This window comes from Malurus melanocephalus, unplaced genomic scaffold (assembly GCF_030028575.1).
Source record: "Malurus melanocephalus ecotype Western Australia unplaced genomic scaffold, MMel_1.1 scaffold_342, whole genome shotgun sequence".
NCBI classification, from domain to species: Eukaryota; Metazoa; Chordata; class Aves; order Passeriformes; family Maluridae; genus Malurus; species Malurus melanocephalus.
This window is the reverse complement of record NW_026623574.1, coordinates 301,418-313,871: the sequence shown is the minus strand read 5'-3', so window position 1 is coordinate 313,871 and position 12,454 is coordinate 301,418. Positions and strand designations below refer to the sequence as shown.

General features: G+C 36.4%; 1 protein-coding gene across 1 annotated transcript in view; it reads right to left on the bottom strand.

Annotated features, from left to right (window-relative positions):
• Nucleotides 1-12,454, bottom strand: part of DOK6 (docking protein 6) — a 235,673-nt gene that overhangs the window by 140,553 nt on the left and 82,666 nt on the right. Inside the window, exon 2 of the mRNA XM_057378150.1 lies at nucleotides 1,612-1,719. Within this exon, the coding sequence (XP_057234133.1) occupies nucleotides 1,612-1,719 (108 nt within the window). The remainder of the gene's footprint in view (nucleotides 1-1,611; nucleotides 1,720-12,454) is intronic.

The window sequence follows — 12,454 nt, the reverse complement described above, 5'->3', positions numbered from 1 at the left end:
TCTAACAACCGGCACTGTTCCCTCAATAGTCAGGTTCAATGACTATTCACAACTCATGCACATCTACTTCACCACTATTTTATTTATCAGAATGGAGGCAATTGAGKAGAATAATCACTATGAAATAATAAAATATCCTTGGAAAAGAAATCAAGCCAGAGAATAAGATTCTGGGCCTCAATTTTGTGATAATATACCTTCAGAAATGATTTCACRGCTTTATTTGAAAAATGGGTATAATCCAAGTGAACGGATCCAATTCCTTTCTCTACAGCCAGAAACACATTATCCTTTTAAATAGGAAAGAGTATCCATTTCTTTTTCTTTCTCCTTCCTATCTTCATGGAGTGGAATAAGACGGGGAGAAAAAACAGATGAAAAAGAGTAGCAACACTCCTTTCCATTTGCAAAGGGCRACTCTTCCATCAACACTACAATATGAAGCTGCATCTGTATCTATGTTACTTTCTTAGCTTCTCAAACAATTCCTGCATCTTCTATTATTCTTCTACACTGATGACAGTTGATAAGCAACATATAAAGTCTGAGTCCTTTTACCCACTAAGTATGATACAGGCATAACAAGCTTAAAAAATAATTAAAAAAATCCCAAAACTTCCTCAAAACCTTGCAAAAATGCTGTGGCTGCATCAGAAGCCCACAATAAAGCAGGCTGTGGCCAGTGGACCTATGGAGAGAGAAGCTCATGCTGGAGATRGTTTTCTGGTAGGACTTGTGTCCCTGCAGGGGATCCATGCTAGAGCAGTCTGGCCACTAGAAAATGAAGGCAAATTTGTAGTTTTATGGTAAAAACATCAAACCTGCCTTCAAGAGATCTAGGCTTCCATTCACSCTTTTTCACTGCYTGCTGCRTGGCCCTTGGTGAAGTCATCTTTGKGTTTCAATTTGAATGTTTAATGGAATATCCAACACTGATATGTCACAAAGCTAACGRTGACTTGAGAGAAGGCAACAGTACAAGCACAGATCCTTGCCCTGTTTTAGGATTAGCTAACACAAAGTCTACTGACAGACTTAGGGGCCTGATAAAAGTAACTTACAAGACAGAAAGAAGAACTCCTGCTCAAATATCTTGCTTCCCATCACTGAAGTGTGAGTGATAGAGAAGAAGGGAGTATTTCATTCAGTGAATCTTGATTTTTTACTGCTAAAAATCCTTTTTGTTGACTGACTGTAAATCTTGACTTCTTGGAAAAGCCATACACATTCGAAGAGTGTCACCATCACAACCAAAGTATTTAGCATTTTCAGAATTTGTTCAATATTTAGTTAACAATTACTGATTAAACATTTGAATAGGAAGCAAATTTTACACATTTCCAAACTGCGAGTGTTTAAATAATAAAAAAAATTGTTCTGTTGCTTCACACACATTGAAGGTTTTGTGCTCATCTGGAAAAAAAACAGTGTGACATCTTACCTGCACCACTGAGACTTACAGATGTTTTACTGTGCTTTTAAGGCCAGGAGTAGATTTTCAACAAGACTGTCAGTGTATTGCTTGCAAACCAGACATAGCAAGAACACACTCTTGCTAAAGAAGTTTGGTAAACAGAAAATGYTGCAGTTCATGAGAAAGGCATGACTTACCTTGTGAAAGTTCCTGAAATATGCTGCCTTTTCATCTGGAAATTTTTCTAGCCTCCTGGGTCCTTTACTGGAAGCTTTCTTGAAAACCAACCAACAACGTCTAAAAATCTGTGAACAAAATCAATGGATTCTATTAGTTTTTCTTTAAAGGCAGACTGTATCACAAATGAATTCAGTTACAGAACTGACTTGGGAAGAAATTTGAAAATGACAATGTTTTACTTTAAGAGTCTGGAAAATTCTGAGAGCATCCATTATTTCTACACAAGTATACCAGTTTGTCAATTTACACATTTTAATTGCCGATTCTTTGTACACTTTTTTGCTTCAATTTCTCTTATCAATGCCAAAATCGACAATTCCTGAGATGCGAGTAAACCACAAACTTTGAATATGAAAAGACTGTCATAAGAGGAAGTTCTTTCAGAAATCACTGATTTCTGGGTTTCACATTTGTCTGTCCTCCTTCTCTATGAGAGGATTGATAGAGAGCTTTGAGAAACATTCCTTGCAGCTTTTAACAGAACACAGCAATCACCTTCAACATCATTGTGTACAGAGAAARGAAAACACAAGGTTGAAGTAAGCACTAACGTGACCATTACTGCAAAACAACATCTAGTTCTCTCAGCTCAATGACAAACTTTCTAAGGAAAAACTATGCAGGTTATTAAATTTTGGAAACATGTAGCGAAAAAAAGTCCTCCAGAAAATATCAATGAGAAACATGCTAGCTTTTGCTTAAAAAGCATTTTTAAACAACAAGGATACTTTATTAAACTACCATCCAATCATTCTGATCATATTGCCATAACCAGAATTTTAAAATAAGAATTGAATTATCAAATAATCATAAATTTGCAGTTCAAAGAGAAGCTGATTAATGATGATCCTCTAGACTATGTTATGCAAGTAAGAGAACAGATATCAATCTAGTTTTATAATCYATGATTGCAGTTTACTTTGTTCTTCTCTCCAGTACTTGGACAGTTCCATAAATAATACCATTTGGAATTTTATGCTATTAATTCAAGGATACATTGAAAAAAGCCCCAAACAAAACACTAGTTAATGATTCCACTGGCCATATGTGAAGAGCCTTAATTCAGTACAAATTCTACAAAATTTACTGACATAGCACAAGAAATGCAGTGCTATTAAATTAAATTTACTATTAAATTTGGATCAACCACATTTCCCATTACAAAAAACCAAATAACTAAAAATTCCAAGGTCATATGAGCAGGCAGAGTTTTTCGCTCAGTCTGCTGTCAACACTGAGTACAAGCAGAAATTGTAGTGTCATTAAAATAATTAAGCTTAATTAACCACATTATGATATAATACCACTGACACTATCCTGTTGTCACTATCTAAGATGAATGTCATCAGTCAAAATAAGTGTTTTCTTTTAAAGACCATTGGAGTACAATATCAATATGTTTAATCATTAAGACTTTTAGAAGAAAACATGGCATATAATGAAATCTTTTGCAAGTATATTTCTTACAAAGCATACAACTTTTTGGCTTTTTCTACTAAGGTTGCAAAGTGGCAACTGCAAAACTGTACTTTGTATCTCAGAAATTACTTCACCTATCCTGAGGGAAAGCAAAGACAATATCATATTTCCTGAAAAAAAAAAAAAAAAAAAAAAANAGACATTACACTTTGGGACATCATAAACCATCTTTATTAGATAGTACTTTCTTCAAATAACATCTTGGCAGTACTGCAACTTGACTTTACCAAAACTACAGCACTATTCCCAGAGTTATTTCTTGATTAAATCTATTAACTCTAAAAAAAATTTATTGTTTACAAAGCTCCACACACAAAGGTATAGAATATTCACACTATTTTGACCTTACTAAAAACAGTGGCACCAACTGTCTGAAAGGGACATATATATTCAATTAATAAAGTATCACCTTTAATAATACTCCTGACGCTTCTGGGATTTTAGGTGTTTTTTTTCAGTCTGTGTGTAGTTTCTGTTCATGTCTCTTCCTCTGAGGRAAGTCTTTTCCTATGTAGTTCTTTATCAAGGTAAAAAACAAAACCACTACCTTAATTTCAAATGTTTTCTCAAATTCCTCTTTTTCATTATATACCCTTAATGTCTTACAATACTCAAAAACTTCTCATAAGAAAAACCAGAACGACCCAARGCTGCATTATCTCTGGTGGTGGGTTTTAGCATAGCCAGGGAATCTGCATTTTAGAATGACCTGAATCTTTGACAGCCGATGATAATGTGTTAATTATCACAGCTTTTTGCATTAATTAACACAAGCTTTTTCAAAAGTTGGTGGAGGGTTTTAAATTTTTTTGTCTGTTGGGGTTTTTTTTACATTTTTAATATGTGTATATATAATTAATATGTGTATATCTGGGACAGTCATATTTTGTTGCAATGCAAAGTATTGACTAGATCAAGTACATTAGAAATATCCCTTAAAAAGGGCAAACTAACATCACAATCGAGGAGCCAGATATCTCCTTGTGAGGATGAGAACATTTTGTAGACCAAAGGTCACCTAATGTGTACTCCAAAGCACTTCTTTGAGTGAAAAATGAGCAGGTTCTTCTAAATGACAGCTTCAGTCTTTTTTTCACTGGATATCAATTTGGAACAGTGTGAAAGTCAGTTTGGGGTTTGCAGATAAGTTGATGAAATTCTAGAGGAAGGGTTTGACCTCCTTATTACTACCAACAAGTATTAGGGCTAGATGCTAGCTATCTTTAWGGATGCTCCTCATCAGGCTGTTTCACAAATTTCAGAACTGGGGTGAATTCAAAGTCTTCAGCACACAGACTGCAGGAACGAACAGCCTTTGCTTTTGAAGAACACTGAATAGCAAGAGGAGGAAAGCATAAGTTTGTCCTTTAGACTATAACTGCATCAATTTACAGACATCTGTTTTTTCCAGATCTTTAAGAAGAGGAGAAATCTGAAGAATGAAATGGCCCAAAGAGGACTCCTGATATTCTGTGTACATATGCCAAGATACGTCTTTGCATCTGGATTTTATTTTTTGCAACCTAATTTTTAAGCTGGTATGAACATATAGAGTTCCACTGCATTTCAGCAGCATTTTACCTTCTTATGCCAACAGACGGTTTGTATCTTAGTGTTTGAAAAAGCATTAGCATATGAATTTACCTATAAATATGAATAAATAGGTGCAGATGTGAGCACACAGCAAACAAACATTTGCCTTTCATAAGGCACCTCATTGTTATACAGAAGCCTACTCAATTATTCACGAACTGTGAGATACTCTTTTATCCCTGGCCTACTTTAGGATGCCATTGGCTGTAATCAAAACTTCTGAAAGACTTCTAAAGTCCTCAGATAATTGGGGAAGCCATTGTGAGAGAAATCAACCTCAGCTCTTTAACAACAGAGAGAATTAGAACCACTCACGGTGTTGTCTCCATAATACTTAGCATTTCCTGTGAGAATTGTCTGTTTTCCACATGTGCTTAGTTGAAGAAATGCCAAATATTTGATCATTTAATCAGGGTTACATCCTCGGATGAGCACCCACTGCTCAACAGATATGATTTTTAAAGTTTGTATCAAGGATTAACAACACAACGTCTACCCCATGCCATTGCTTTTTTTACTGAAGAAATTCAGAAAGATGGCATTAAGTGCATGCTGGGTTTAGGTTTTCTTTTATTACTCTATCAATTAGAAGGAAAAGATCTTGTTCATTACAATCTTGAGAAGGATTCTATTGAAATTACCTGCTGAGCCTTAGGCATAGCAGAACCTTGTAAACAGCACCCTTCCCCTCTCAAGATGGGCAATGCAAAAAAAAAAAATATTGCTCCAGATCCTATTACCCAGGATGTGCAGTTCTGTATCAGTAAGCCATGGCAGCACCTCAGCATTGTGCTCTGGTGAGAAYTGATTGGGCAGCTCTTTGCAATATCACTTGGGAATGGTTTGATTATAATGCACAAGCCTGCAGAGAGCAGCCCATTTCCTACAGAGGGACCCTGAGCAGCCTCATCTCATTACTGTGAGAAGAGCATTCCACAACCTGGAACAAGATAACCTTATCATCCCCCAYAATGATTTCTAAAATCTTTCCAGTCAGAAATTTGACTTCCAGTGCTGATATATTTCTATGAATCTTCAGACATACTTTCTTTTATATTTTACTTGAAACACCGCAACAGATCAATTAATTATAAAATCTCTGCATARTGTTCTTTTCATACTTTTTCTTCTGCTTAATGCAGTGCTCAGCTCACATTTCCAGTGTGATCATAKTTTTGAATATTCTTGACAAATATATGCAAAAATTTGGCCTCTGAATGGGCCATTACTTTTCATGCTCACATCATACAATTCTGTTTYATTGTTGCCTTGGCTGTTCATGACAAATCCATTAAAATACATATTGCAGGAAATTCACTGACTAGTTTGTTGGTTTTKGGGGGKKTTTTTTAGAAAGAAGAAAACATTTTTCCTTTTTCTAAAATGATTTTAAAAAATCGGTTTACAGTGGAACTYTTATGCATGATTTTCTATTTTCCAGAGAATTCTAAGAAGGCCTTTTCCTAGTCATTTATCATAAATGCTTTTGAGATTCACATTTCTTTTTGTCCAAAGCTGTAGCCAATAAAGCTTTCCCAGTCATCACTAACATTTAGAGAAGGGATTTTTATTGATGTTTCAACACATTACTCCAGAAATTACACACTCAAAAAACCTAATACAAAATCAGAAACAAAAAAAAAAAATCCTTCATCTATTTTTTTTTAAATAAAGTGACACCACTATAAGCTTTTTTTTTTTTTTCCCAAACCACTTAAGATGCTTTGAAATCTCCCTGCCCTGATCCAAAACACAGTACAAATGGCTGCTCTCTTGGGTATATTGGAAAACCATATAATTTTCTGCCACTAGCTGGAGAAACATTTGTCTCTTGAGAGAAACAGCAATGAGTCAGCTCCTAATTACCAACAGAAACCATCACTGACCAGGACAGGCACTGAAGCATCACTCATAGGGCTTTTTGCTAGCATAACCCATCAAATTTTCTCCCAGAAAGACAAYGACATAATAATATTCAGCTCTGCATTTACATCTCATTATCTGCAGGAAAGGCTAGTTGATTTCTCATCCCTGACTTGCCATGTGCAGAGCTCTCCTGTTTGACAAGAAATCTGCAGTAGCTGCATTAAAACCAGTAAAATATGAATGTGTTCAAATTTACCTCACTAGTTATCTCCATTAAAAATGAGTATTTTTATGGAGTATGTGCGAGAAATGCAGTTTGTTGCGAGATAAAAAAATGYAATCACACCTTAAAAATATAGCATTCAAATTGAGAAAAATAAAAACAGTTGTCACAGTAAAGTCATATTTAACCATTGTTTTGACAACCACCATTTTTTGATTCCGCACATAATTTGGYTAAGGGAGAAGAGACAAGGGGTGACACCTTATTGCTTCGGTGAAACTACACTTGTCACACATTCAAGTAAAACTTAAGAGAAATTGAAATGCAGTTATTACCTGTAAAAAGGCCCAGGAGGAAAATGGGAAGTCATTCCTCAGCCTAAAGAGCAASTTACAGGATCTAATCTATTGCTGAGTCAATTCAACAGAGAAAAAGCCCAAACTACAAACCAAAACATCTCATCGTTGCAATCCACTTACCTGAGCTACCAGCACTTGAACAGATCTGATTTTGCTGTCTACTTTTTTTGACAAAAGAAATGAAATACAGTTCCACTGCACTAATTGGGTGCATTTTGGGTRGMAAATGCAAATTTTGGGTGGCTCCTTCCTATGAAGAAGCAAGAGAAGTGGAGCACTGCTGCACAGCTCTGAGCTCCTGAATTAGCGCAGAGGGTGCAGAGTAGGAGGGAATTGAGGGCAGCTCCAGCTCCTTGACCACTGCTGGAAACTCACCTACATCCCAGCCTCGGGGCAGAGATATTCCATAGCCACTTGACACCCACCACTCAAAACAGGAGAGGCAAAATGAATCCGTAGCCCAGCTCAGAGGCAAGAGATCACTTGCTTCTGTCAGCACCTCAGGGGCCAAGATTTTACCACAAGATACAATTAGCCTTGGTAGATTTTATTCTTTTTTTTTTTTTTTCAATTGAGTCTAACTCTCCACCTGCTCTTGCTTATTTCCACATATTTTCCTCAAATGTCACCAAGCCATGTACCTCAAAGCAACCACAATAAAAGCAAAGCTGTTCAAATGGTAAAATCAAGATTTTAAAAAAWGCACAAATATATACCAAAAAAAGACCAGTAATGTCTTTAATAAGGAATACTGTCTGAAGGTGTGCTATGAATACTATCCAGCAGGGAAACATTCCTCATATATGATAACCTTGCACTTATCCTTGAGCTTTATTTAATCATCCAAATTAGGGAGCAAGGTTAAACTTCCAGTTTGCAGAGCTTGGAGCCTGACCTTCTGCAACAATACAATTAGGTCTTGGATAATTTTAGTGTCATAGTTCAAATCCTAAMATTTTTGATAGCATTTTTTTATTGCTAATATTTTGCACATTGAAAATCTTCTGGCATTCAAAGTTAGGAATTGAAGAAATATAGAAACATCTGCTACAAATGGTTTCATCTAAGATTAGATCAATCCTTGTGGGCTTGATTGCAGTCTGACAATTAGGATGGTTAGAGAGAGATGATTAGGGACAATTCACCCAGTTATAGTATACACACGTCATCCTTTTGCTGCCATAACATGCCATTATGGACTCATATAGATGCTTAGAATATACTATAATTTATGGTGTTATAGTCACAGGCTATACATATAAAAGGATTTATTTTATTATTAGGGATTTATGTGAAATCAAAGTACATCATAGCAATTTTCCAACTATTCCTCTACTAGCTAAACTAATCTGTGCATAATGCAAACACTTTAGTTACGGAATCTGAAGGATTTTTTTTTTCATGTGTTTAAAAGAGAGTGAAGGATACATATCTGAACAGAYCTGCACCTCGYATTCCTGTGAAAAATGCTACATGAGTTCACCATTTGTTAAGCACCCATAACTTAAAATCTCACCACTGTTGCATTGTTCTGAAGTACCATCAGGGCAGTTCAAGGACAGAAAGGACAGCCYACACAAATAATGCACTCRGACTCCACAGCAGTCTGCAGAGCAGCAGAATTTATAACTTGCATCTGAATTGATCTTATGGTTATTGAAAAAAATTAGTTGCAGTAGCCATTTCTTTTGGCTTTCTGCATCTCTGACTCAGTTTTGGCAAGACTAACTGTGGTGATCCCTTTGGAGGAAAACTAATACTCCTTACTTCATGTCCGGCCTCAGAGCTGATGACAAAAAAAAMCCCTTGAAACCAGAAGAAAAATTTGGTTTCAACAGTTTTAGCACACATCCAGCAGAAAAAAAAAAAACAAAAAAAAAACCAGAGCTTGCAATATTTTAAAAGAAATTATGCCCAAGAAATCTCAAGCACTTCACTGAGCTTAAGCTGAATGTGCAGCACCTACTTAGGAACAACTATGTAGCCAAGCTGATACCTTGTCCTACAGGTACACTTTTAACTGTAATCAGAAAAAAATATCAACAGAGAAATTTATGAGYTTGCAATATTTTAGTATTAAATTTCAGTAACTTCTCAAACTGAACTGGAGTAGCTATCTTACTTAACTCAAGAGAAATTTTTTTTTTTAATGAAAATATCAATTTTTTTCCACTTTTTTAAACAATGTTTTACTTGAATTAGTTACAAGTAAACATAGTTCACATGAATATGAAAAACCACAAAAGATTATTTGATATATTGCAATGAAAAGCTAGGACTCCTTTCTTTTTACTATAAATATACATAGAAATAATGGGGATATCACTATGCTTCTTTCACAGAKAAGCTTATTAAGCTGAAACACGGCACCTTTTATGCATATTTTGTAGACAGTCATCACTTCTCGAAAAAATTAAAGGCATTTATTGTACCTACACGGGAACTTAATGCTGAGAAACAGACAAGTTGCTGAGATAGATTTCTTATACAAGTCYCCAGAAAATAAAAATTAGACTTTATAGACAATCCTAAATAACACACTTACATTAAAAGATGGTAACTATCATCTCAGATCCTTAGTACTTTATGTTAGGAAGGCAGGGATTTGTGAAAGTTAAGTATTAAAAAATCAAACCCATGCAAAAGAATACCTTAAAATGAAGCAGAGCTTCAGAACAAAATAGTAATCATAGACATCTGCTCTGTACTACCAAGGGACAAAACCGCAAATAAGTTTTACAGCTCCAATTTAGAGGGTTACAAGCTCAAATTCATCRTCAGAACCCCAAATTATCCCTCAGATTTACATCAGCTAGATTTTCTAACACGTCATGGAATCACAGAACAGTTTGGGTTGGAAGGGACCTTAAAGATCATCTAGTTCCAGTCCATTCCCCACACACATCCCATGGGGGCAGGGAACCCTCCGACTAGACCAGTTTTCTCAAAGTACCACCCACCCYGGCCTTGAACACTTCCAGGGATGGGGCACCCACAACTTTTCTTTYCCGGTACCTCACCACCCTCACTGTAAAGAACTTCTTCCTAATATCCAATCTAACCCTACTCTTTCAGTTTAAAGCTACTCCCCCTCATCTTATCATCACATGCCCTTGCATGCTCCATCTCTCTCAAAGGTCCTCTCGCCCTCTTTAAGTACTGGAAAGGTCTCTAAGGCATCCGCAGAGCCTTCTCTCCTTCTGGCTGAATAACCTCAAATCTCTCAGCYTGTCTTCATAAAAGGGTGCTCCAGACCTCTGATCACCTATCTTTACTTTTCTCTACATTATCACATAGAAACCCATCTCAGCAGAGACCTCACTGTGCTCAGGATGCTGTTGTTTTGACTGATAAAATGAGTGGCAAGTTTGCTTTGCATGGGATTTAACACAGCTGAGCACAGCACTAAGTCTAAAGCACTTTTTTGAAAGTAAAAACAACGAGAGCTGACTATAAGTGCCTCTGTGTATTTATGTCGGTGTGTAATTTCAAACAGCAATCGATCCTCAAGAGTAGAACAGGAAAGTTAGAGCCTTTTATTCTTTGATACATTTTGTCATTCCAGCATATATTTAGAAAACCTTGCAAATCGAGCCATACTCATATAAATGGGTGAAAGCTCCCTAATCGGTAAGAAATCAACTGTAACCTGCTAAATGCCTGGTCATTCCCACAGCACACAGGCATCTGTGAAGTGCCTGCAACGTGTTCATACAGTGAGATTAAACAATACTCAAATGCCAATGTAGGAAAAAAGCTCCTCAAACATATTTTGATGCACTGTGCCACAGAATAGGAATGGATTTTAAAAGTGGCATTTATCTACAACATATTCAATAAACCTCTGAAATATCAGGTTGCATGACTSAATCATGTTGATTTCCTACAAACCAAGTTCATCCTTTATTTTGTTATGTAGTTAGATATTCTGCTTTGACTCCCCTTTAAGTACCAAGACATGGCCACTTGATTTTATGGAGGAATTAATCCTACATAGGAAATAAGGTGCTCTGCAAAACAAAGCCTGCAGCAGGATCCAAGCAGGACCATACAAATAGTAATGTTCAAGAGGATGTCTAATTTCAGTACTGTTTTTCTGATATTTGATCACCTGCATTACTGTAACCAATAGGTTAAATCTCCTCCCARCAAAGAATTATAATTTTAAGAGATGCTAGCATGTCCTAAAGACCTTCACTACTTCTACAGAAGGGGAGGAAGATGAATTAATATCTCATGCTAAATGGAAAGAGTTAGAAGCGCAGAGCTAGCAAGAATCCTCTGCCACAGAAATTAAACGGACACTAAAATGGAGTAATTCAGTGAAATTTTCTTCAATATTTATGTACAGATTTATCTTGAGTTTTTACAGTTAAAAACTCCAAATAAAAATCAAACCAAACACCTAAAAAAAATCAACCATCTGGATGTTTTAAGTTTCAGATGAACATAGACAGAAAGATACATATTTCAAATGCTGCTTCATTTGTATAAGTGATTTGCCTTCCGCCACTCTTGTGCTACTTATTTCACCATATTTCCTGAAAATCTCTGCTTAAAGATGTCACCAGTCTGCTCTTACAAAGCACCAATATTGCAACGAATAAAGATGTAAGCCAAAGCAAGAAAATGATGAGAAAACAAATGCTTTTACGCACCACTAAGAGGATTTGGAAGAGAAAGCTGTAGCCCTTAGCTCTCGTAACTAGCAACACCAGTTGTGTTCCGCTTTTGTTGCAACAGCAAATTTTTAACAGATAAAGACAGCTTTTACTCAAAGAAAAACAGCATGAAATAGCTTCCCTCGGAGCACAAATGCAGCTGGTATGTTACATTCCCAGACAGGATGTCCTGTGGGGAAATAGCTACTACAGGGGATTAGGAACCACGTTCTTACAACCCCAGGGAAACAAAGCAGAGGAAAAGCAGATTGTTTCCAAACCCAAACTTCCTAAGTCCAAAAGACCACTCTGAATTCCGCTCTGKACCTGTGATAGGTCTCCACAAAATCTGCCCCTAATTGTTTGAGAGATTCACCCAAAATGTATTCAGGGAAACCCACAGAAGCCATGTTTTAGTGTGCTTTGGCTCAGACCCAAACTGGTAATGCTCAAAGCCTCATAGATCAAACACGACTTTATTCGTTAAAGGAATTTTGCATCCCACCAGGCTAATATCATTATCTAAGAGGAAAAAACCCTCTCAAAACAACTTTCCCACCCCTCCTCCAACTTTCAGTGATTATCACTAGCATTCCAGAACTTGTRGGAGCTGAGATTG